At 53.1% G+C, this 24,168-nt stretch overlaps 2 protein-coding genes across 6 annotated transcripts in view; one reads left to right on the forward strand and one right to left on the reverse strand.

Annotated features, from left to right (window-relative positions):
• Nab2 (NGFI-A binding protein 2 (EGR1 binding protein 2)) overlaps positions 1-2,156 on the forward strand; it is a 6,024-nt gene extending 3,868 nt beyond the window's left edge. Inside the window, exons 6-7 of one of the 2 annotated variants that reach the window (XM_005397346.1) lie at positions 160-351; positions 1,316-2,156. In XM_005397346.1, the coding sequence (XP_005397403.1) occupies positions 160-351; positions 1,316-1,425 (302 nt within the window). In that variant the 3' untranslated portion in view covers positions 1,426-2,156. The remainder of the gene's footprint in view (positions 1-159; positions 352-1,315) is intronic. The other variant, XM_005397347.1, reaches the window with a different exon arrangement.
• Positions 2,157-3,085: 929 nt separating this feature from the next.
• Positions 3,086-17,625, reverse strand: Stat6 (signal transducer and activator of transcription 6, interleukin-4 induced). 4 transcript variants are annotated; one of them, XM_013520850.1, is made up of 23 exons: positions 16,606-17,625; positions 13,985-14,058; positions 12,827-12,964; positions 12,322-12,460; positions 11,939-12,022; positions 11,406-11,544; positions 11,225-11,277; positions 10,897-11,045; positions 10,039-10,170; positions 9,729-9,917; positions 8,894-8,981; positions 8,641-8,763; positions 7,726-7,818; positions 7,199-7,405; positions 6,228-6,322; positions 5,995-6,131; positions 5,535-5,681; positions 5,245-5,308; positions 5,030-5,164; positions 4,760-4,852; positions 3,654-3,719; positions 3,463-3,564; positions 3,086-3,373 (listed from the first exon to the last, which is right to left on the reverse strand). In XM_013520850.1, exons 3-23 carry the CDS (start codon positions 12,940-12,942, stop codon positions 3,184-3,186), a joined length of 2,541 nt encoding a protein of 846 aa, XP_013376304.1. In that variant the 5' UTR covers positions 12,943-12,964; positions 13,985-14,058; positions 16,606-17,625; the 3' UTR covers positions 3,086-3,183. The 4 variants fall into 4 exon arrangements, with proteins under 4 accessions (XP_013376304.1, XP_013376303.1, XP_005397400.1 ...); XM_013520849.1 differs by lacking the exon at positions 13,985-14,058; XM_005397343.2 differs by lacking the exon at positions 13,985-14,058 and having other exon boundaries at positions 5,030-5,140; positions 16,606-17,623.
• Between the last annotated feature and the right edge of the window lie 6,543 nt (positions 17,626-24,168).

The following is a 24,168-nucleotide window of genomic DNA, read 5'->3' on the forward strand; positions in this document are numbered from 1 at the left end:
GGTGGGTGGGTGGGAGGAGCAAACCAGGAATCACTGCCTGGAATAGGGCTGGGAGGCCTGGCTGGATGGGAGCAGAAGGACCTATGGGTCTGGCTGTGCGGTTGAGGGTGGGGTTATGTTGGCCGCAGCCCCTTACCTGACCAGTGCCCATGCCCACAGCTGTGGGGTCGTGCCCAAGGCTGACGCCGCCCCCTGCTGACCTGCCCCTGGCATTGCCAGCGCATGGGCTATGGAGCCGCCACATCCTGCAGCAGACACTGATGGACGAGGGGCTGCGGCTCGCCCGCCTCGTCTCCCATGACCGCGTGGGCCGCCTCAGCCCCTGTGTGCCTGCGAAGCCACCTCTCGCAGGTGAGGCAGCCAGAAGTGCTGTCCCCAAGCACTCCAGCCACCCAGGCCCCCAACAGCAGTCTTGGTGTCCTGGGACCAGGGTGGGAGGAGGATACAGTTGCCTGAGAGGACAGTAGGAGGCGCTCCAGCTAACCAGTCTTTGGGTGGAGAGGACCCTGCCGGGCCATTCTGCCTGGGCAGGGTCTGACCCTGGTGGAGATCTGTGAAGGGGAAGCTGGGGGTGGCAGGACAGAAGGGGGAGTGAAGGTGAGTGAGAAGGAGGGTCACCATCCAGGGAGGGAAGCCTGGCTAGAACTCCACTAATGCAGGAGGGCCGAGCAGGCTAGCTGTGGTAGGGTTAGGGTTGCCCTGACGAGCCCAAAGAGGGATGCTTTGTGTGTGGAAGGTGGGTGGGGGAATGGGCTAGCAGAGGGCAGGCAGCGGCTGGGCTGCCAGTGACGCAGCAGACAAAGCCACCAACCCTGGCTTGGTATTTTTAAACTGTGCGTGGGTGGGAAGTGGGGGTGGGGACTGGAAGGGGGGCTCTTTGAGGGAGGAGCTCAGAGGCTGGCTTCCTGTGTTCCCCCTGATTTGGCTATCAAAAAAGGGGGCAATCACAGGGTGGGTGGGGCCTGGGAGGGGGCCAGAGATAAGTGGGGGTGGAGGAGCCTGGGAAGGGGGGAGGGGGAGAGGTCAGAGCCAAACCACCCCCGCAGCTCCTGACAGAACCAGAAATTCCAGCAGAGCAGAGGCGGCAGAGACAGAGAGACACATACAGAGGCAGAGAGCTACACAAGGGCAGAAGCGGGGAGGGCCGGCTCACACTTGCGTAGGGGACCCCCCCCCATACACTTGCAGTGGGCAGGAGATAGTAATTCAATCAAGTGAGCTCGTCTTCACAGCTTCCTGTGCCCCTACCCCTGTTCCCAACCTCCTCTGTCCACAGCCGCACTCAGCATCTCCTAACTACGCCTTTTTCCTGCAGAGTTCGAGGAAGGGCTGCTGGACCGGTGCCCGGCCCCAGGACCCCATCCGGCACTGGTGGAGGGTCGCAGAAGCAGTGTGAAAGTGGAGGCTGAGGCCAGCAGGCAATGAGGATGGACTGTTGGTCTCAGATCCAGCAAACCAGGCTTCTGGCTCTCACAGACACCCCACTCTTCATCCTCGGAATCTCGTCACCGCCCTGATCCTTCTGCTGCCCTTCTCCTGCGTTCCCACCGGCTCCATGGGCACAGGACTATGGGGCTTCAAGCAATAATGAGCAGGGGCCTGGCAAGAGGACACACAAAGGGTGTGTGGTGCCCCCTCACCCCCGCCCAGAACAGGGGCAAGGACTCTGCCCCTGGGCAGCTGGGCTCCCCCTCATACATCCCACTCCCATCCTCTAGGTGGCCACAGTGATGTGAGCAGTGAGACCAAGTTTGGACGTGGGGGCAGGGGGACTTCCCTGGGAAGGTCCAGCAGCTACAGATGGCAACCTTTCTCCCCAGAACTGGGGGCCTGGGAACACTGGACCTTTCCTCCCCTCCCTGTCCGCGTTTTTGTGCTTCTAGTTTGTTTCTTTAATTTAATGAGTGCTGGCAGTCTGCCCACATACCCACCTTTCTGCCCCCGGTCCTCAGCAGTTTTTTCCCCCTGCTCCTCTGGGGGAGATAGGGGGGGTCTCTTGCCAGCCCCTGAGAGGCCTGGGTTGGACTCAGGGTCTGCCCAGGTGAGACCGGACCACAGCACCTGTCCGAGCACTTAGAGCATCTTTCTTTTCAGATTGTGTACAGTAGATTATTTATTTTGTTATTTTGGAATAAAATTTATTTTATGGCTTAGGATCCATGACCCCCACACACACCAAGAGGGACAGTGGGTGGCATGGGGTGGAGGGAGTGGAGGGAAGCTGGCAGTGGATGGGGAGCTAGAAGAGAAGCAGTGGGCAGAGCCCCCAGCACCTCGGGGGCCACACAGTGAAGCCTGGATGTCAGTTCCACCTCCTGGTTCTGGGCAGCCTTGGGGGTACGCGGCCCGAAACCACAGTTATACGAAGAAGTCATAGATCCCCCTGTGTATAGTCACATTCAAAACTGAACATCTGGCTTAGCATGTATCAGAGGCTACCATACTTGCTGTGTATTGTACAGTGTCTCACTTCCAAATCTGTGTTGTCACACGGGTGAAAGCAGATAGACACGTGTTCTGTAGAGTCATAACAAATGACTCCACGTGTCAGTAGGTCTGAGTATACACATTTTCACACAGCTACACCCAAAGAAGCTTGGCCCTTGAACTTCTGTGCATTGCCAGCTGTGTACCAAGGCTCCTTTTACAAGAATCTGAGCCTTGGGGGAATTTACATTTTTGTTAATCGGAGCAGAATCCACGTGTCCAGACTTCTCACACAGGCTCTCCTAAACTGCCTCCCTGTGCCCCTAGAGCTGGCACCCAGGTCCCCACTCTCCTGTTCCTGGTTTGTAGTGCAGAAGCGTGCACATGTCTGCATGTATGTCCCAGGCTCTGGGTCCAAGTAGGTGGAGAAGCCCTCCATGCCCTAACCTGTGCTCTTGCCTAGCCAGCTTTCCCTCAGCCTCCGCCTCCGTGGGGAGCAGTGTGTGCGCTACAGGAGCAGCATGGTCAGGCATCTCTTCTTGTGGAGCCTGGGCTGCTTCCAGCGGTACAAGAGAGGGAACAGCGGTGTGTGGTAGGAAGAAAGGAAGGCGGAGTGGCTCTCCCCACCATATATTCCCCTGGCAAAGTATTTTCCTCCTGGAGCAGCTGGAGATGGCAGGCACCTCTGTGAGCAGGTATCCGCAGCAGATCCACGGACACAGGAGCGCTGTCACTGGGCTCATCCTCCAGCTGGGATCACCAACTGGGGTTGGCTCTTAGGTCCAGATGGGACATAGAGATCCCGGACTGCCCGTAGGAGGAGGGCTGCAGCAGTGGCTGGGCTCCCAAGGACCCTCCCCCGGCCTCCCCTTGGCCTTCTAGAAGGAGCTTGGTGAGGTCCTGTTCAGTGGGAGGCAGCAGGGCAGGGAACATGTCTTCATCAACCCTGCAAGGAGAAGACGGAGAAACAGTGAAGTAGGCCCAGCGTCCACCTCCTCAGCTACCAGCCAGCCTCCACCCAAGGCTGCCACGCACCAAGTGCCCTGGTGGTATCTTCCCACTGGCTGGGTTAGGCAGCTGTCTTCATCCATGCTCACGTCTACGCCATGCTCCTGAGTCTGGCAAGGCAGCAGGCTCCTGGCAGGGCCCAGGAAAGGAAATGAGGGAGAGGGGTGAGGCCAGGAAAGAACGGGAAGCAGGGAGTTCAGAGGGGCTTTTTCACTCACTGGGGGTGAGGCTGGTCAAAGGGCAGGCTTATCTGGCTGAGCCGAGGGGGCATCTGCAGATGAGGCCTGGGGGCAGGAAGGAAGAAACAATCAGAGACGAAGCCTGGCCAAAGCCAGGGTGTCACAGTCGAGGCCCCTGAGGGCGGAAGCGGGCTGCAGCGCCTTGTCCTGACTCAGCTGCTGTTGGAGTGCGTAGCGCTGGGCAACCCGTTTCTGTGTTCGGAGCACGGTCTTCTCACCCGCAAAATGAGGGTCTGGTGAGGGGCAGCCCAATTGTGTTTCTTTGGACTCTGAACTTCGATATCTGTAACACCTCCAGTCCTCAACTCTACCTCAGCTTCTGGAAAGGCAGATGCTGCGCCTTGACTAAGACTTTATAAGCAGCAGGTGCTACTTGGGGAAGAAAAATGCCTAGGCCAAAATAGATGAACACATAAAAATCAACACAGCAGCTGGAGGTGCCACTCAGAGATGGAGTCCATGGCTGTCATATACAAGTCCCTGGATTGAATCCTCAGCACAGTAATAAAAAAGTAAGTAAATGACAGATAAGTAACAGTGGACTTCAAGGCTAGCACAGAAAATATTAATGTAGCTATTGCTACAAGCCCAGCACAGAGCTCAGCTCTGGACATATGACAAATTTTTGTTGTTGTACTGGAAATTGAACCCAGGGCCTTTTCACTGAGCTATATACCTACTTTCCACCCCACTTTTTTGAGACAGGGTCTCACTAGCTAACTTGTCCAGGCTAGGCTCGAACTTGTGATCCTCCTGCCTCAGCCTCGCAGAGTGATGGGAATACAGACCCAACAATACTGTGAACTCATTTGCAGTAATCCCATGAGGTAGGTATTATTCTAATTAGTATGCCCCATTTTACAGACGAGACATCGGAGGTTCAGTGATATGCCCCAGGTCAGCAAGTAGCAGAGCTAGAATTTGAATCCATGAAGCTTGGCTCTGACCCGCCACCACAGAGAAAAAGAAAGGGTATTAGCACATGCCACCCCTTCCCACAGAAGAGCCTCTCCTGACAGATGTAAATGCCCACACCTGGCAGCAGAACGCTGTTCCCCACTCTGTCCCCAGAGGTTCTGACTTACTCCTGGAAGGCTGAGAGCACCGTGACCGACTCTTCTTGGGGGAGGCCTTGATACGGCGGGATGGAATGAGAATGTGGGGGGTACACCTGGGGCCTGGGAAAGAAAGCAGAACCCTGATGCCAGCTGTTCTGCTGGGCACCAAACCCTGGGAATGGGAATCCTTTTCACAGAAAGGAAAACTCCCTGCTTCAGCCCTGGACACCAGCCCTCCCAGCTGCCCATCCTCAAGGCCTGTCGGCATAGCCCACTCCAGTTCCTGTCTTTGCTCACATCCTATCTTGGCCAAGCTGCATGCTCACGGAGGGATCAGCAGTCATTCCAAGATCATAAGAGGGCACCATGGCAGGCATCTGGAGCTCTGGGGTGGGAAGGGGCTGGTCCCTGAGAAGAGAAGGTGCACATGTACTGAAGGACGGAGGCTGCCACTCCTTCTACACAAGTGCCAGCCTCCACGCCCCACCTGTCACCCACTCAGCCACACTCACCTTTCCACAGTCATCTTGATGGTAGCTGGGACATAACCCCTGCCATCCTTACCCATCTGTTCAGCTGTTGTGGGAAAGAAAGAAGGGATAGCCCTGAAGTGCTCTAGTTCAGGGATGGAGGGAGCTAGAAAGGTTGCACGGAGGGCTGCTGGGCATGTGGACAAAGAGCTACAAAAATGGGGAAGGAAGCCAGGGATGACGCACAGCAGGCAGGCAGGGAGAAGGGTGTGGCCGGGAGCTGGGTGGAGGTGTGCGACAGGAAGGAATCAGAGCTCCCAGCTCCAGCTCACGCTTATAGTGGCTCCGGAAAGCCTCATCCTTGGGTTTCTTGGGGTAGAGGTTTTTGAGCTGAGCGAGATCCCGAATTCGGTCTCCCAGTGAACGAATGGACAAGTCTTTGGCAGAGAATGGCTGGATGTTCTCTATCTGTGGGGAACCTGTGGAAGGAATAAGACCCTGGATCTTCTCTGTCTAGACCTCCCCTTCCCAGCCTACAATGGTACCCATTCTCAATCCACCAAGGCAAGAGGGAGCCTAAGGGTGGCAGGGCTGTGGAGAGAGGGGGACCCACTAGTCTTCACTGCCATGAGCTCACAGTGAGAGATGGAATTTAGAAAATGGAGGTAAAGAAGTTGGAGCTGAAGAAGAACTTCCCAAGACCAAGTTGGCATCAAGGAAGGCCAGAATATTTCCTTTCCAGAAGAAACAGACAGAGGCACAAAGGCAAAGGGCTGGCTGGGGAGACCTCACCATCCTGGCCCCGGATGACATGAGCAATGGTGATGCCTCCGATCTCTGAGTCACTGAAGCGGAGCAGGAAGGTTCCGTCGGGCTCATTGAGAAGGAGGCTGGTGACGTACTGCTTGCTGATGAAGCCGATGATCAGCCTGGCCGGGATGGAGAGGACCGGGTGTAGGCTCTGGGTGTGGAGAGAGAGCCAGAGGTGCAGCTGCTCGGTCCAGCTAGGGCAGGGAAGGACTCACCGGTCTGACCAGTAGCTCCGGAGACAGCGTTTGGTGAGGTCTAGGACACCATCGAACCACTGCCAAAAGGTGAAGCCCCGGCCCAGCAGGATCTCCTAAGAGGTGGCAGAGAAAGCTGGGGTGAGCAGGGGCGATGGACAGAGCTGGAACCTGGTTAGGGCAAGCACTTGGCTATGCCCCTCCCCTCCGAATCAGAGTCACAGGGCTGAGGGACCAAGTGAGCTGAGGTTCATCAATGACAACAGCCAACACTCATACCACGTGCCAGGTACTGTTCCAAGCCTTTCCAAATATTATTTGATCTTTCACGTACCCCAGGCTGGCCTCAAACTCACAGCAATACTCCTGCCTCAGCCTCCCAAGTGCTGGGATTACAGGTGTGCGCCTTCACGCCCAGCTATTAGTTGATCTTTACAAGGCTATGGAGGAAGGTACTATCATAATCCTGTTTTACGGAAGTGAATTAAGCTCAAATGCCTTGTCCAAATCCGTAGAGCCAGTAAGAAGCAGAGCTGAGATTTTTGGCTCCGGCGGTGTGGCACTGGAGGCCCTCGAAACCGCTGCATGTGCTAAACGTGACTCTCACAAGGCCTGGCAGAGACGGAGACAGAGGAAGCTGACTTGCCAGCTGTAATCATCCAGCTCCTTTTCCTAACACATCTTCTGGTCACATGGGCTTCTCTTTTTTCCTTTCCTTTTTTTTTTTTTTTTTAAACAGAGCAGTACCTGGCTGTGTTTACTCAGCTGGGTGTCCACCAAGACACCAGAACGCCTCATGTTCTTGTAACACGGGGTGACCCTCAGAGCAGAGGGATTTTCCTGCCTGAACCACAACAAAGACCTTCCTGATTGACAGAATGGGGCTCTGTGAAGATCTTAGCGGCCTGTCCCTGTGCAGAGGCTGGGGAGGCCTTGGATGCCCAGAGAATGAGGAATTTCAGGGAGGGAGGTCCAAAGAGCAGGGGAGTAACCTTGTTAAACTGTGACCAGGACACAGAACGGTGCTGGAAGGCCTCCATGCTCAGGCTGTTGTCATTGAAGATCTTCTGGGCCAGGAAGAGGAAGTGCTCTGGGAGCAGTCCCCGGCTGGTCCCCACCTCAGCCATGAACTTGAGGTTCAGCGTTTCACACATCTTCTCCCAGGGCACGCGCTCAGCCACCACAAAAGGCACACGATCCTGGGAGGGGGAGGGAGCTCCTCAGACTAGCACCACCGGGCTTCCTCAGCCACCTTCATCCTTCCCATCTTCCCCCCTGGTCCCCCCAGCACTGTCCCCTGAGCTGCGGCTCACAAACGTGGTGCTTTCGCTGTGGTAGCCTCTGTTGCTACAGCATGACAGCTGTTAAGACTGGGATGAAAAGGTTAGAAGCATGAAACCAGGCCCAGAAGAAGGAGTTAAAGTCACACACGTTTGGATAGGACTGCCATCCACCAGCTAGCCCATCCCCACGTTAGAACCAACCCTGTGGCCCGGCCTCACTCTGGGTCTTTCCTCACCATCTCAGAGAAGGCATTGTCCCACAGGATAGTGGCTTTGGCATTGTTGTCTTGGTTGCCATGGACAATGACCACCAGGGGCAGAGACAGGGCCTGCAGAAGTGAAGAGTTTTGGGAGGCTGGCTACGGAAGACTCACAGAGCAGAGTTAAAGAGCTCACAGCATGCGACTAAATGCTTTCTGAAGCTCAGCGAGGGCCTCAACGTAGAGAAGTGGTTATGAGTGAATGCTTTGGAGCAGGACTTCTGGGCTCAAACACCAGCCTCAACTCTTAGTAACTGTGCTACCTGCATAAACTACTAAATCCCTCTGTGTCCCGATGTGTTTATCTGTAAAATAAGGCTTGTAATACAGTGCAGTAAGTCTCCGACTTACAAACAAGTCGTTTTCCGGGAGAACGTTCGTAAGTTGGATTGGCTGAGGTAAGTCCAACAAAGCAAGTCTTATACACCTTTGACACAAATATACAATGTGAAGTGTATAAAAACCAAAAGGGAGGGTTGGGGATACAGCTCAGTGGCATAAGCACCTGCCTGGCAAGCGCAAGGTCCTGAGTTCCATTCCCAGTACCAAAAAAACAAACAAACAAACAAAAAAAGGGAGGTCTGTTTGTATCCGCAAAAGTTCAAGACTCGAGTGTTCATAAACTGGTGACTTGCTGTAGCCCCTACTCTTTAACGTCACTATGAAAATCAAATGTGTGTATGTCAACAGTTGCCTGGTGTACTTGATAAGTCAGGCGCTATGCACTCTCCCCGGAGGAGTACCTTTAGTCTTGCTTCTGCTCGCCTTGGCTGCAGTGTGCACGGACCCCCATACTCATGAAGTTCAGGGCAATTAGGAGGGGCCCAGGAGTGTGGCATGGATGGATCGCTTGGGGTCCAAGACTGAGGTGTGGCTGGGGCCAAGGCTCACCTGGAGCTGGATAAGGAGTTTGTTGGGCCCAAGCACAAAGCTGGTGGAGAAGAGCACCGCACACTTCTCCTCAGTGACAGATTCGGTGCCCTTCCGCTCACATCGCTTGATTTTCTTCAGGAGCTGTGGGGGGATGAGGCAGAGCAGGGGCGAGGACATAAGTGCAGAGATTGTTCCCCCGGGGCTCCAAGAACAAGCCCCCCAAGGGCCCCAGCCTCCTCTCTCCCTGTCCTGGTGTCCAAGAGTCCCTCACCAGGTTCTTGAAGAGGGCAGAGCAGCAGTTCCCGGGAATGCTGTTCTCCAGCGGCACCGTGTTGTTGATGATCTCCCCGGTGCTCTCTCTGCCGGGGAGTCAGAGTGTAAAGGAGCTCATCTCTGCTGGGCCAGGCATGGCGAGGGGCTTCCCTCCGTGAGGGAATTGGGCAGACTCCCCATGGTCCCTGGCCCTAAATCTCTATGTCCCTGCTTGTTTTCTTTGTTTGTTTATTTTGCTTTTTGTTTTTGGTGCTGGGGATTGAACTCAGGTTCTCACATGTGTGAGAGGATTTCCCCAGCCCTTAGCTCCCTACTTGGGGTTCTTCTTCTTTTAACATTAGTCTGTATAGTCCAAGCTGGCCTGCCTTCAGCCTCAATCTCCCATGTGCTGGCGTTACAACACCACCATACCCACCTGCTTGGATTCTTTTTCTTCTTCTTCTTCTTTTTTTTTTTTTTTTGAGACAGGGTCTTGCTATGTAGTTCAAGCCTAGCCTTGAACTCACTATGTAGCCCAGGCTGGCCTCAACCTCCTGGCAATCCTCCTGCCTCAACCTCTCAAGTGCTGGGACTACAGGGGTGTGCCACCACACCCAGCTCACCTGCTTAGATTCTTAAGGGAGGTTCCTCGTTCTGGCCAAATTCTGACGCCTCTGCCCTACTGCAGGATGAAAGGGTCCCTTCCCTTCCTCTGCCTTGACCACTCAGGGTCCCCACACCCCATGGGTTCCTTCCTCACTCTCCTGGTCTTTATGATGCCAAGCTCCCCTTGACTCCTCTTGGCTTCATTGCCCAGCAAGCCTTCTCCACCCCCAAGTCCAGCCCCAACTTACGTTCCTGCCCCAGGCCCCTGGGGCATGCTCAGCTCCCTTGCCTGCTTCTCGGTCACCATGTCGGCCCTGACCAGTGGAGGTTTGGCTGGAGCACCCAGGAACCGCAGGCCCAGCAGGAACCGAACTCCGGCCTGGAACTTAGTCTGGGTCTTCAGAACCTGGGGGGGCTGCTTCTCCACCAGGAAAGATCTGGGAAATGTGAGGGGGACACGGTGGGAGTTAGGCACTATCCTGTGGCCTTCCTTGCAACCCTAACCCTCTTCCTGCTCGGGGCCTGCTCCAGGCCAGGCTGGGGGCTCACAGGGCTCACCTGGTGACGAGGGTCTGCAGGACTTCATCCAGCCGCCTAATCAGTGATGCCTGGGTCTTGTGTTCAAGCTCCCCACCAGCTGCCCCTACCTCCTGCTGTAGCTGGGAATAAATGTCCACCAGGCTCTCACACCTGGGGCCAGGACAATGGTCAGGGGGCACAGGATACAGGCTAGATGTCTGCTCCAGCCCAAAGTCCCATTCGCTCAATCCAGGGAGAAAGCAGGCCGTTGTGTGTGTAGGAATAGGGTGGGCAGTGGTGTGGCTGCAAGACGCCTGAGCTGAAGAGAGTTCAGGGGCCTGCTCTGAACAAGAGGTTCATTCGTGGTTTCTAGAGTGTTCCCCAGGCCCTGGTGTCCAGGACAACTGCCACCATAAATAGTGCTGGAGGGGAAACTGGAAAACTCCCTACCCTCCAGACCAAATAGAAAAAGGTTCCCCATTCCTCCAGGCATGGAGCTTCAAGACAGAAGCACAGCCGGGCGTGGTGGCACATGCCTGTAATCCCAGCACCCGGGAGGTTGAGGCAGGAGGATCATTGTGAGTTCGAGACCAGCCTGGGCTACAAAGTGAGCTCAAGGCCAGCCTGAACTACATAGCAAGACCCTGTCTCAAAAAGACAAAAATAAAAAAGACAGAAGCACAGGTTGCATGAGCCCCGACTTGTGACCCCTGGACTGAGCACACTCGTACAGATACAGCTGAACAACTGGCACACCCCTGCTGGAACTGGCTTCTCTGAATCTTGCCCCGCTCCAAGGCCCTCGGACCTGGCTTCTTCTCCCTCACCCGTGTACTTCCTCCAGCAGGGGCAGCAGGTGCCCAACCTCAGCACACCCCTCCTTTCCCATCAGCTCACCTTTCCTGGAGCGTGGCCAGGCTCTCCTCAAAGGGTGCACCATTCCCCGCCAGCTGCTGCTGCCGTTTCCAAATCTGGATCCTCTTCAGCAGCAGGGTCTGAGCCATCTCCAGCTCCCTAATGGTCTCCTGCAGCAGCGTGGCCAGCGCCTAAGGGCAGGGCAAGGCCTGAGCCAGGGTCGCAAACTGCCTCCCCACCCAGCTCCCAGGGATAGGGTTCTTCTTGCTTCGCTGCCATTCCCTTTCCCGCCTGTGTCTCTCTGAGATCTAACTTGCATTCTTCCAGCTGTACTCTGAGCTCTGTCTCCATCTCGAAGTCCATTACTTACCTCACTTGGCCCGGTTCCATTGGCAGAAGTATCTATCAAGCTGTGCAGGGACACTAAGGGTGGAGGCAGAAATCAGGAATGCGGACAGAACAGAAGTTCAGTCAAAACTGAAGTCTAAAGGAAATCCCTCCCTCCCACACTCTGCCCTGAACTGTCTTAGGACTCTGGGCCAGGACTGCACCTTGTCTAGCTTCAGTCCCCTGATGCAAGGCTTCTCGGAGAAGGCGGATCTCCCCAGCTCGGTGCTGCAACCTTTGCAGGGCTGTGTTAAACTTGAGTTCTTCTTGCTTCCAGTGGAAGGCCATTGGCAGGTGGTGGAACTGCACAGGAGGGACAGGCGTCAAGAGGTGAAATGCTCTGCCTGTCCTTCTGTGCTAGCCTTCCCTCTGCTCTGCAGGAAAGGAGACAGGCTCTCTTCTCCCCAGGACTGTTCTTTCTGATCTTCGGTATTCCTCTAGGGATGAGACCTTTCTCCTAGAAGAACCAACTTCTTACCCCTTGCTCTGTTCTCCCTAGGCCTTTTTATTCTCAGTCTTGTTTGAAGCTTCTCTTTGAACTTGCTTTGGGTTCATTCTGACTCCAGGGATTTCTTTTGGTCACCCCGGGCCTAAAACACTGAGCCTTTTCTGACTTTCATATTCTTTCTAGCTTCTTAGGGCTCAATCTAAAGTCCCAAGGAGTTGCCTTAGGTTGGGAAGAGGGGTATCACAATACCTGTTCCATAACAGCTTTTTTCTCTCCTTGAAGTATTTGTCTGAAAGTGGCAACAAGTTTCAGGGGGTCCCTCTGATATATGCTCTACGGAAGTGACAGTAGTGGGCAGTTAGCCTGACTCTCACCTGTGTCCTCCTCCCCCTCCCATCCCCAAGCTCCTATTCACACAAACACTGAAAGGCCACACAACTGCAGATTCGAGAAGTCTTAGGCATTTGCAGGCTTTTAAAATCTAATTTGCGTGTTAGCTAGCAGCTAATCGCAGAAGCACTAGCTTGCTTTCAACGTCCTCCACCATCCAGTCAATTTTCTTCCAGCATCCAACGCTCAGCTCAGCTCTGCCTCGTCCCATCCCCTCCTTGTCCCTTCCGCTCCTGCCCCACCTCCAGGGTGCTGATGTGCTGTAAGACGGTGCTTCCCTCTCCCTGCTCTCCTGCAGAAGCCTGAAGACGCTGGACGGTGGCTGAAAGCAGGGTGCTTGCCACGTTGCAACAGAAGGCGTCTGAGCTGACCAGGAACTCCCTGTGGGACGAGCAGGATGGGGCGGCCTCAAGCCAGAGCTTCCTCAGTTCCCTTGACCCTCCGGCCCACTTCCCTCTCCTTATTCTCCAGGTAGGTCCTCTATAGCTGTCACCCACGGCCCTCGCTTCTCAATCTTCCAGCTCTTGTGCAAAGTGCCTCTGCACCAGTGCCTCTGCCTCTACCTCTTTGACTCAGAGGTAGAGGCTGACTGAGAGGTAGGGTCTACGAGCCAACGTGCATCATCTGCCCCTGCTAAGTCTAGGCCACCACCAGTGGAGTAATGGGCCCCAAGTTCCAAATTCCACTGGGTGGGGGGGATAAAGGGAGGGAAAGTGGGGATGAGAGAGTGTGGGTAGCAGAACTCACCAAGGCTGGTTCTCCAGCCAGTCACCTAAGAGATGCCTCAGGTGCTGAGGAAAGTCCACATAGAGCCGCTGTAGTTTTTCTGGGGACATCTTGGAGACCAGACTCCACAGAGACATGATCTGGCGTTTGGATGGGTGCCTGGAAAAGAGGAACAAGGCCATTTTAACAGGTACCCATGGCCGGGTGTGGTGGTGTACACCTGTAATCCCAGCAGGGAGGCTGAGGCAGGAGCATCTTCATGAGTTCAAGGACAACCTGGGCTATATAGTAAGTTCAAGGCCAGCCTAAACTACACAGTGCGACTGGATCTCAAAAAAAAGGAGCCCAAGAAACGTGGCTTAGCTTCTGGGGCAGGCCCAGACCTCCTGCAGATGGCCCTCCCACAGACCATCCCCATCAACACAGCCAGGCCAACTCAAGCCACTGGCACCTTTGGTCAATATCTAAGCAGAGTAACATCTTCAACTGCAGGTAGACATGGGAAATGGGGGTGAGACCGGCTGAGCATTAGCCAGAGGAGTAGAGTAGCAAAGGGACACAGGGCAGCAGAGAAAGAGCTTTAGATAGGCTCAGGTTCTCTAGGCAAGAAGCCTCCATTCTACGGGTCTCGATCTTCACATGCATAAAATATGAGAGGTGAACAAGTGGAGAACTTTCCAAACTTGTTAAAGCAGTAGACAATTTTAATTTCTAATCTATGGAATCCCAATATAGTTGTCTCCCCTTATCTGGGTGGGACACACTCCAAGACATTACATGAGTACTTGAAATTTCTGATAATACCAAGAACAGCAGATACCACCAAACTCTGTGTCTACTATATGTTTTGTTCTGTTGTTGTTTTTCCAGTACTAGTGATCAAACCCTAGAGCCTTTGCATTGGATTACAACCCCAGCTCTATTTTATTTTTTATTTTTGAGATAGGGTCTTGCTAAATCACTAAGGTGCCCAGGGGTGGGCTCAAACTTGCCATCCTCCTGGTTCAGCCTCCCAGAGTGCAGGGATTCCAGGCATGTGCTACCACGGCCAGCTTGGTTTTACCTCTACGTAGGTGCGTATGATAAAATTTCATGTATCAGTTAGGTATAAGACAAAACTAATAATAATTAGTCCTAAAATAGAGCAATTGCAAGACTACCGTAATAAAAGTTACTTACAACTTAAGAATTGTTTATTTCTGGTGGTTTCAGTTTGATGTTTGCAGACTGTGGTTTACTGAAGATAACTGAAACTGCAGAAAGTAAAACCATGGGTCAGAGGGGACTACTGTGCTTAAAAAGTATAAAGCTAGCCGGGTGTGGTAGCGTACACCTATAATCTCAGCATTCTGGGAGGCTGAGGCAGAAGCATCATAAATTCAAGCCTCAGCCAGGAAATTTAGAAACTTAGCAAAATCCTATTTTAAAAAAAGGTCTGGGGATGTAGCTCAGCGGAAGCCCCTTACTGGGTTCAATTCCCAGTACCCCTCCCCCAAAATGTATAAAACTGGAGTATGTTAAAGTCAAGTGTGAAAGGCCTAGAACTCTACTGAGTCTACTTCCCCTCTCTACCACCTGACCCCAATGCCGCCCCCTGAAAAACCTCTCAAAATTCTATGGCTTCATTAGGTAATTTGAAAACCACCAGGCCGTCTGATGAAGAGACGGCAGAGAGGTAATAATGAGTATTTATCATGCAAATACTCTGTAGGAAATATTATATTCTGTATGTTATCTTATTGGAATCTCACTATTTCTTTTTTTTTTTTTTCAGTACTGGGGATTAAACCCTAGGGCCTTGCACATGCTAAACAAGTGCTCTAACGCTAAGATACATCCCCGGGCCCCCACAACACTTTTTAAAAGTACGTGATTGTTCCCTTTCATAGATGAAGAAATCCAGGCACAGGGAAGGTTCCCTAACTTGCCCAAGGCCACTTGGCAAATGAGTTGGAAAAACCAGGCTCCGAATCCGAGTAGGGATTAACCTCTACCTTGTGCTGACAGTATCCCTCCCAGCTGCAGATCCCATAATCTGCAGGGGGAGAGGCAAGGAGATGGAGGAAAAGGAACGGCCTGGAGACGGAAGCAAGAGGGCACGGGAATCCAGAGAAACAGTGGGATTAGTCAGGCGGGAGTTGAGGACCTGAGAGGAGAGGACCAGAATGCTAGAGGGCTAGGAGGTCAGGAGGAAAGAAGTGAACAGGAGGGAGGAAAGGAGGGACGGGGTAGCAGGGGAGAGCCTTGTGCCCCATTCTGGAGGTGCGGGGCTGCAAGCTGGGCTGGGTAAACCGACAGTTTCCCAGGGGTCTCTCTCAGGTAGCTTGTCACAATGTCCCTCTCCCAGAGGCGAGGGTGAGGATGGGATGGAAACCTCTGGATCTCCCCGAGCCCAGGAACTCAGGTTCTACTTTGAGCTTCTCACATCGCCCAGGGCTCCCACAAGGGTGAACAGAGGCCGCTTACCTGGACATCCCTACTCTACGTCCTGCTCTCAGTCCTCTCCCCTTCCCTACTTCCCTGAGCTCCTTCTCCCCCAGGGAGAAGCCTTCCCTTCCTGCTCAGGGTCCTCAAGCAGGTCTCTCTCTAACCATCCTCTCCTCAGGACGGGGCACCTTTTGGAGCTCTAGTCTGTGTTTCAAATTCGAGGAAGAATTTCATTCCTCTCTTCTCTTTTTCTCCCATCTCCTGGGTGACCAGATTCCAGACCCTGGATGCCCAAGGCAGGGAGGAGCCTGAGCCAAGGTAACAAACTGCCTCCTCACCCAGCTCCCAGGGATAGGACTCCTTTCGCTTCCCTGCCTCTCCCTTACCCTTAGAGGGAAAGGGGAGACCCCCAAGCCAAAGGCAGCCGCTCTTCCTACACACGGCCTTGTTGAGTGAACAGCTTTCTGGCATGGCCTAGCTTCAAATCTCCAACTCTCCTCTCCCCAGACATCAGGAGGCCTCCTTTCTCCCTCCCGCTCTCCATCACAAGGCTGGGTCCATTGGTCTGCCCAGGATAGGGGCTCCTTTTGCTTTGGGACCTGTGCAGAGGAGTGCGGAGGAACCGTGCGAGGGGGCGGGACCAGCGTTGTCTCCCAGTATCCGAGGGGAAGCCCAAAGCCCAAGATCCCCAACCACCAGCTGGGGTGGGGGGGCTAAACCCCATCACCTCCACCCCTATAGTCCCGAGTGCTTTGCCTGCGGGACCACTGGATCGGAAGTGGAAAGAGCTTCTCCGAGTTGCCCAATGTGTGTCTGGGGCGGGGGCGGAGGGGTAAGGCGCAAGGAGGTGGGGCCAGGTCAGCACGAGGAGGGTTAATCCCGCGCAGCCCCGCGGCCCGCCCGCCAGCCCGCTGGGAAATCTTGGCGTCTACGGCAGCCAAGCGTGCAGAGGTTTTGAGGGGGGAAATTCCCCCTCCTCTGGGGCACCATGAGGTCTGCTGGGGCTCGCTCGTCCCCCTCCCCTCTGGCCACACCCTTGAACAGGAACTTTTAGCGGGAGGCAGAATAGGAGTTTGAGGAGAGCCCACTGCCCCGGCCATCAACCTCTAGGGAGGGGCAGCCACTCCTCCCACTCGCAGAGGGACCCTCCCTCCCGTCCTCCCCGCAGCTTCCCACGTCCTGGAGGAGGGGCGCGCAGAGGCCTGTGCCCGCTCCGAAGTCCTCCAAGGCTGGGAAACTGCCAGAACTCTGTGCCCCCAGCTATGAACATTAGCTGAACAGTCTCTCAGGGACCATCCGCCCCGCCCAGGGGAGGACCCCAGAGGTCCCGCTAACCCATCCCCCACACCCAGCCCCCCCAGGCATCCCCTCACCTCAGCACCCCTCTTCGGTCTTCTCCCTCTCTCAGCGGCCACTGCCTAGTCCCATGGGTCTGTAGCTCTGTCCGGTGAGTTCAGGGCTGGCCCTGCTAGCACTCCCCTCCACCACCACCACCACCACCAAAAAGTAAAAAACAACACACACACACACACACACACACACACACACACACACACACACACACACACACACACACACACACACACACACACGGTCCTCTCCTGGCCGTCCTCCCCAGTGCAAGCAGTGGCTCAGCCTGCTGTTTCCGGCTTCTCGTCTACCCAGGTCCCTCCCTGGAGCTCTGACGACACAGAGAAGAGAAAGTGGGCTGGAGGAGGAAGAGGAAGAAAGTGGGGTGAACATGTGTGCCTCCTGCGCGGGGTGGGGAAGCACGTCGTGCACAGGGGAGCCGGGCTGGGCCTCCCGGCGTTGAGGCCAGGCTGGAGGGGAAGGTGGCCCCCATGTGCTGCGTGCCCCTCCACAGTCATCAGCCTCGCGCGGCGACAAGCGCAGCCGTGCCAACCCGGACTGCGTGGCTCCCCCGCTCAGACTTTCCCGGGGCTTTGCGGACCGGGCTCCCCGGGGCCTCCGGAAAAGCACATCCCTGTGGGCTCCGCGCTCCCTCCAGCGGAGGGCCCTGAAAAGCAGCCGCGGCGCTCGAGGCTGTCTGCACCCCGAGCTTCGCCTCCCTTCTCGGCGGGAACGCCTCAGAGGTCGCGTGACCGCCGCGACCGCCGCTGCGAGGCGCTGGAGGAGGGGAGCCCTGGCTGCGAGTTCGGGAAGCCTCCAGGAGCGCCGGGCGCCGAAGACCCGCCTTGGCCGCTCCTCCGGGGTGCCGCTCCTCCGGGGTGCCGCTCCTCAGACCCCGGGGCAGCCGGCGCCCGCGGGAGAGCTGCCCGCCGTCCCCGAGGGGCGAGTTAGGATACGAATGTGCTGCGCGGCCCTGGCGAAGTTCCTGTTTCTGGGATAAATATTGAGACACACCCGGAAACAAATACAAGCACAACTTCCCCGGCGACACGACTACACACACACACACACACACACGCGCGCGCGCGCACGCACACTTGCTGAGTCACCGTTCTAACTAGGGGAGTGTTGTGCATGCACTTTTGGCTGTGGGAGGAGTTGGACAAGAGCCAGGGATCCCGCGGGGAGGGCGTTGTAAGACCCCAAACCGGGGCTCGGTGTGTGGACGGGGGTTGTCGCAGGGGACGGTGGGAGGAGTTTTCCACTCGGCTGCTCTCTTTCCCTCGCGGGCGGGCTGCGAGGCCAAAGCTGGGCCTGCGCTGCCCCCTGGTGTCTGAACTGATTTCTCCCCTTCCCACCCGAGTCCCCGAGTGCGGGTCCCAGCAGTCCGCGGAGGACAGGAACCCGCTGCAGAGTACCGCGGTTAAGAGCCTGGACCTTGGGCGTGGGCCGCTTAGGTCCAAATCCCGCCAGTACTACGAACTGCACAAGCCTAGGCAGTTTACTCCTTGTGATTCAGCTTCTTCGTCTAAAACGGAGCAAATGAGTTGATAAGGTTGTTGAAAGACGCTGAGAATTGTGAACGCTTAGAACAGCGCCTGACATACAGTGAACATAAGGCGCTATTTTATGGTCCAGAATAAGCCGGGTGTGAGGAAAGCGAAGAGTCTCCGTCCTACACAGGGGTCCTCGGCCAAAAGTCAGAACCCAGCAGGGGTGAGTGTATTTATTGTGTCTGCAAAGCAGGGAGAGGAAGAGGAAGGTCAGCAGGGGGGAACGCAGCAAGCAGAAAATCTGTCCAGGAGTTTGTTCAGCAAGCAATGCATGGAGGTGCTCGGGGCACACACCCTTTATTTGCGCACCCAGGTGCCCACTCTGCCTGCAGGCATCCACACATGGAAGCTGAACCCAGGCTTTGTCACCTGAGGGTTTCAGGAGCTCCAGGTCCTCAGAGACAACCAGGAAGAGACGGAGAGTCAGGACAATCTCTCACGTTGGCTCCTTGTAAACAGTAAAAAGATGAGGCCCAAGTACCGGTAGGAAAATAGCATTTATTGTCTTCCTTTCCCACTGACTGCACCGGCTGGGACATCGTAGTGTCACACAGGCAAAGCCAGCATTTACAGGCAAATCTGGGTTGGGTCTGACTGCATCTTACAGCTTTGTGACTGTTTATTACCCCCTCAGATGAGGACAGTTTTATACGTATTTCAACAGGGCCTAGACGACGATGAGGAGGCTAAGGGCACTGAGCTGAGAAAAGCACTCTTCAGATTATGCAGGCACAGATCTTCAAACAACACCCCACCTGCTTGACTCTGAAAGTGGCAGCCCTGTTGCCGTGCCTCCTCCAGGCCTGGCTGTCCCACCAAGTGGCTGTAAAAATATGAGAGCCAGGCCTGGTGACACATGCCTATAATCTCAGCACTTTGGGAGGCTGAGGCAAGAGGACTGAAAGTTTGATCCCAGCCTGGGCAACTTAGTGGCTTAGCAAAATTCTGTGTCAAAATAAAAAATAGAAAAGGAGCTACAGATGTAGTTCGGTAAGAAAGTCCTGAGTTCAATACACAGTACCACCACCACCGCCACCAAAAAAAAGAGAATTGCATGAGAGAAAATAGCACTTTATTGTGTGTGAACCACAATCCAATAGTGAGTCATAAAATGAATTTGGTGAGTGTATTAGTTTCTTAGGCTGTTGTAACATAATACCACAAACTCGGTAGCTTAAACAACAGGAAGTTATCTCACAATACTGGAGGCTCTGAAGCCCTTCTCTTTTTGTCTTTTTGAGACAGGGTCTCACTATGCAGTTCAGGCTGGCCTTGAGCTCACTTTAGCCCAGGCTGGTCTCGAACTCACAATGATCCTCCTGCCTCAGCCTCCCAAGTGCTGGGATTACAGGCGTGCGCCACCACGCCTGGCTCTATGGAGGGCTATGGAGAAAGAATCTACTACAGGCTTCTCTCCTTGGTTTGTAAACTGTCACTTCATGTTCATGAGGTGTTCTCTGGATGCCAGTCTGCTGCCGGACTTCCCCATTTTATAGGGGTACCTGCTGTATTAAAGTAGGACACATTTCTGGTGACCTCATTTTAACTTTATTACCTCTCAAAGTAAGATCACATTCTGAGGTGTTGAGAGCTAGGACTTTAATATATGAATTCTTGCGTCCAGCCCATAGCAGTATCTTGACAATCGCTATTACAAAATGAAGTAGAATAGAATAGAAAATATCAGAAGGCATCAAATGAAGAAAGATAAATATTGCTTAGTGAATCTTTTTGTTTTCTCTATATATCTGAATTCTGGGTCATAATGGAAAACTACTTTTTAGAGCAAGCTCTGTTCCAAAAACAAAGCACCACTTGGATGTTGGTGACCATCTCATATCACTCTGCATCACTTTTAATTATTTTATGGACACACCATTCTTCCTCAGCAAGAATATGAGTGCAAGGAGAGTGGGGAGTCATCCTACTGTACATGCTGCTATGCAGCAGCTTAAAAAGACAACCTGTACCCTTGCTAATAAATATACAAAGGCTGGCCATGGGATTAGTGTCTGTCCTCAGACACAGCTGAGAAATAAGTTGGATTAGTTAGCATACAGTGATACTATTGGATAATCAGGGCTCATATATGCCTGGGAACACACAGAAGTGGGTACCTGAACTAAGTTGGGGGGGATAGGGGAGATCAGGAAGACTTCCTGGAGGAGGTGATTCCTCAACTAGATCTTGAAGGAAGAATAGGGCATAATTCAAGCAAGGAACAAGAAGAGAACTGAACTAGCCAGAAGCACATGCAAAGGCATGGAGACCTGTGGAAGTTTGTTTCCTTCCGGGAACAGGTAGTAGTCGGCAATGGGGAGCATCAGAGAATTTAAGCAGGAAAGTAATGTGATGAGATTTAGTAGAGCTGTCACCCTAGCTGCAGAGTGGAAGATGGACTGCAGAGGCAAGTGTGAAGCCAGCCACCAGTTTGGGAGGTTGATATACTAACGGGGGCCGTGTGGTTGAGGGGCCGAGGTGAAGCTCTGTGGAACTGAGGCTGGTGAGGAAGAGAAGTGGAGGAAAGAAAGCAGTTAAGGAGCTGGAAGTCTCAAATGACCTAAAGACCAGGCTTCCAAGGAGCAAGGGATATAAAGAACTGGGGGGCTAGGGTGTTGTAATTAGAGACCAGGCGTGGGACTTCAATCCAGCTCGCCTGGGGGTGTGTTCCTCAGGTTGTTATGGGAACAAGTGGAGGGGACAAAGGGGAGGTGCGTCCACCCACGGAGTTGAGGAAGTCTATGAACCGAGGGGCTGGCTGGGCTACCTGCGTGAGCTCTGAAGCCAGCCAGGTTTGCAGGACGCCTCAGGGGACTCAGGTACCAAAATCTTCAAGGAGTGTGGTCAAGTCACCAGGACATCAGTGTATGGCAGCTAAAATAAGAACTAGGGCTGAGGATGTAGCTCAGGGGCAGAGTCCTTGCCTAGCGTTCATGAGACCCTGGATTTGATCCCCAGTAGTGGGAGGGGGAGAACTAACACAGAGTGGAGCTTTCTGTGCTACTTCAATTCCTACTCAAAAGTCAAAGCATGGAGCATTTTATCCTAAATAACACAATAAGATGGAACTATGCACCCACAACAGTAGCACTGTACATATGTGGCTATTTAATTTTTTCATTTCCTTTCTCTGGGGCGGAGTTACTGTGGTTGAACTTAGGACCTCCTGCACGCTGGGCAAGTACTCCGTCACTGAGCCACATCCTTAGCCCTTTTTTAAATTTTATTTTGAGACAAGATCTTGCTAAATTGCCCAGGCTAGCCTCAAAACTTGTGATCCTCCTGCCTCAGCCTCCTGAGTAGTGGGAATTACAGGCGTGCACCACCATGGCCAGCTGTGGCTTCATTCATCCAATCATTCATTCATTTTGTAATACTATGGATTGAACCCAGGGCCTTTGCAGAGTTACATTCTCCGTCCTTTTTTTTTTGGCAGGGAGTGGTTTGTTTTGAGATAGGGTCTCACTAAGTTGCTAACTTGCCTAGACTGTGTTCAAACTTGCAGTCCTCATGTCTCAGCCTCCCAGAGTTCTGGGATTACAGTTGTCTATCACCACACCCAGTTTCTGTGGCTGTTTCATTTGAATTTATATATACTGGTACTGGGAATTGAACTCAGGACCTTGTGCTTGCCAAGCAGGTGGATGCCCATTAAGGACTGCCAAGGATGACAGGATGTGAGCAATGGTGGGGTCAGCTGATTCCAGGCTCCAAGTGGAGCCCTAAGGCTCCAAATCCCAGGCTTACTGCAGTCAACAAACCTTCACCTCACAGGACAAGAAGCAGCCCTTTCATTCGATCTTAAAAGTTTAACTCTTCAGATGCACGAGCCTCATTTCAAATGCTGAGTAGCCACATAGGTTTGTGGCTGCTATGATGGTACTGACCTGCGACCTTCAATCATCACAAAAAATTCTACCGAATAGTGCTGATAGCTTTCATTTTACAGATAAGAAACCTCTCAAGGAAAGCTTAGGCAACTTGCCCAGAGCCAAAGTTAGGGAGCTGGGAAGAACCCAATTAGTTTGGTATGGCACTGTTGCCCTTAAGCTATGCGTTAACATTTCGATGGAAGGTGAGCTACCTGGCCATAAGAGGAACTTCATATGCCTACTGGGTCAAGCACTGATGGTGCTTACTCAGCAGCCATGACCTTCCTCCTTGCTCGCCAAATCTGGATTTTTGTACAGGTGTTCTCTCTTGTAGTGGGTGGGGGTGAATCTAATCAGCTGAGCCAATCAAAGTATTTCTTTTTTTTTCTTTTTTTTTTTTTTTTGTGGTACCGAGGATTGAACTCATGACCTTGCACTTGCCAGGCAGGCGCTTCTGCCACTGAGCTATTTCCCCAGCCCAAATCGAAGTATTTCTATTGCTCTGACCAATGACCCAATTCCAGACAGTAGGCCTCACTGAATTCCTGGAAAAGATTTTATTCTTCTTCAGTGCCACGCCCATCTGTGAGGACCAGACAGCTGCCACCAGGTCCGCCATATGAAGAGGCCAAGAACCCTTGCTGAATCACCCAGCTTTCGACCTGCTCTAGGTTCTTCCTTGTTCAGTCTACTTCCATTGAGTTGTGTTACTTGCTGCTAAATGCATTCCTGACTGAGGCCATAGGAAATGTAGAGCCCAGAGCAGGCTGCCTATCCACGCACCCACCATCCTCTGTCTTGGAGCCAGGATTCAGACAAGGAAAGAGGGGCCTAGGTCTTTGTGGTCCGGAAAAGGAAGCACCAGGCCTAGTGGAGAAGGGTGGATGCCCATCAAGGCCTGCCAAGAATGACAGGATGTGAGCAATGGTGGGGTCAGCTGCTTTCCAGGCTCCAAATGGAGCCCTAAGGCTCTAAATCCTAGGCTTACTATGGCCAACAAACCTTCACCTCACAGGACAAGAAGCAGCCTTGGTGGGTGGGCGAAGCCAAACATCTCTGGATGGAGCCAGCTGTGGTCAGGCCTGAGCTTCTACAAGGAAATTCCAGCCCTCTAATTACTGTCTTGCCTGACTCTCTTCCTCTGTGCAGCCAAGATTCTTGGGAAACTTATGCACATTCATTGTCTACCCTTCCTCACCTCCTTATTACAGGGCCAGCAATTGCTGCCCCCACAAGACCAATGAAACTGCTGGTCCGAGTCACATAAGTCTTTTCTAGGTGCCAAGAATGGTGGCGCATTCCTTCCCTTATCCTGCTGGGGATCAAACCCTGGGCTTTGCATATTTTACACAAATGTTCTACCACGGAGCTACAGCCCCAGCCATATTAGTCACTCTTTAAAACTCCTCTCTAGCTGTTTTTCACAGTCCCTCTTTCTTGGTCTGCCTCCTATCTCTCTGTGTGCTCTACTTTTCCTGTGTGATTGCATTCACACCTGAGGCTCTACGTCCCGAGCAAGTTAACCCCATTCTCTGGGGGCCAGACCCCTGGATTCAAATTTCTGTCTTACCACGTGTTTCCTTTTTGACACTCAGACTCCTAGCAAGATGTAGGTCATGGGCTTGGAGTATAGCTCAGAGGCAGAGCCCTTGCCTAGCACACACGAGGCTCGAGCTTCCTTTCCCAGAACCACACACACACAAAAAAGTAGATCGCTTGTCTCACGCCATCCTCGGCAGTGGAGGAGGGGAACCACCATTCTGATTGTTTTAGGAATTCAATATCAATGGAGTAATATACATAGAATGCATTTAATTTTTATTACAACATGTTTTCAGTACATAATGATTACATTCATTGCGGGGAGCTGGTACATGTCCCTGTACATAACACATCCTAATTCTTTTTATCACCTCTTCCCTCCTCTCCTTTTATCTCTTTGTTCCCTTCCCATTTGCAAAAGGTCTGTCTCTCTGTTTCCTATTATCTGTCTTTTATTTGCTTGCTATTCATACTTTGAGCTTCTCACATTAAAAAAAAAAAGTGATATTTGAGTTTGTGTGTCTGGCTTATTTCACTTATGTTCTCAAGGTACATCCATTTTCCTACAAATGACTCAAATTTATCCTTCTTTATAGCAGAGTAGTACTCTGTTGTGTAT

This window comes from Chinchilla lanigera, unplaced genomic scaffold (assembly GCF_000276665.1).
Source record: "Chinchilla lanigera isolate Chin_1 unplaced genomic scaffold, ChiLan1.0 scaffold00057, whole genome shotgun sequence".
Taxonomy (NCBI): domain Eukaryota; kingdom Metazoa; phylum Chordata; class Mammalia; order Rodentia; family Chinchillidae; genus Chinchilla; species Chinchilla lanigera.

Bases quoted from the DNA above. Each gene is read 5' to 3' on its own strand.
- Stat6 (XM_013520849.1), bottom strand. From the start codon at position 12,942: ATGTCTCTGTGGAGTCTGGTCTCCAAGATGTCCCCAGAAAAACTACAG. The intron at 10,171-10,896 runs GTGAGCTGATGG...TCCTGGCCCCAG, and splicing joins CTGGCCACGCTCCAGGAAAG to GTGTGAGAGCCTGGTGGACA. The intron at 6,132-6,227 runs GTGAGTCCTTCC...CATCCCGGCCAG, and splicing joins CGGAGCTACTGGTCAGACCG to GCTGATCATCGGCTTCATCA.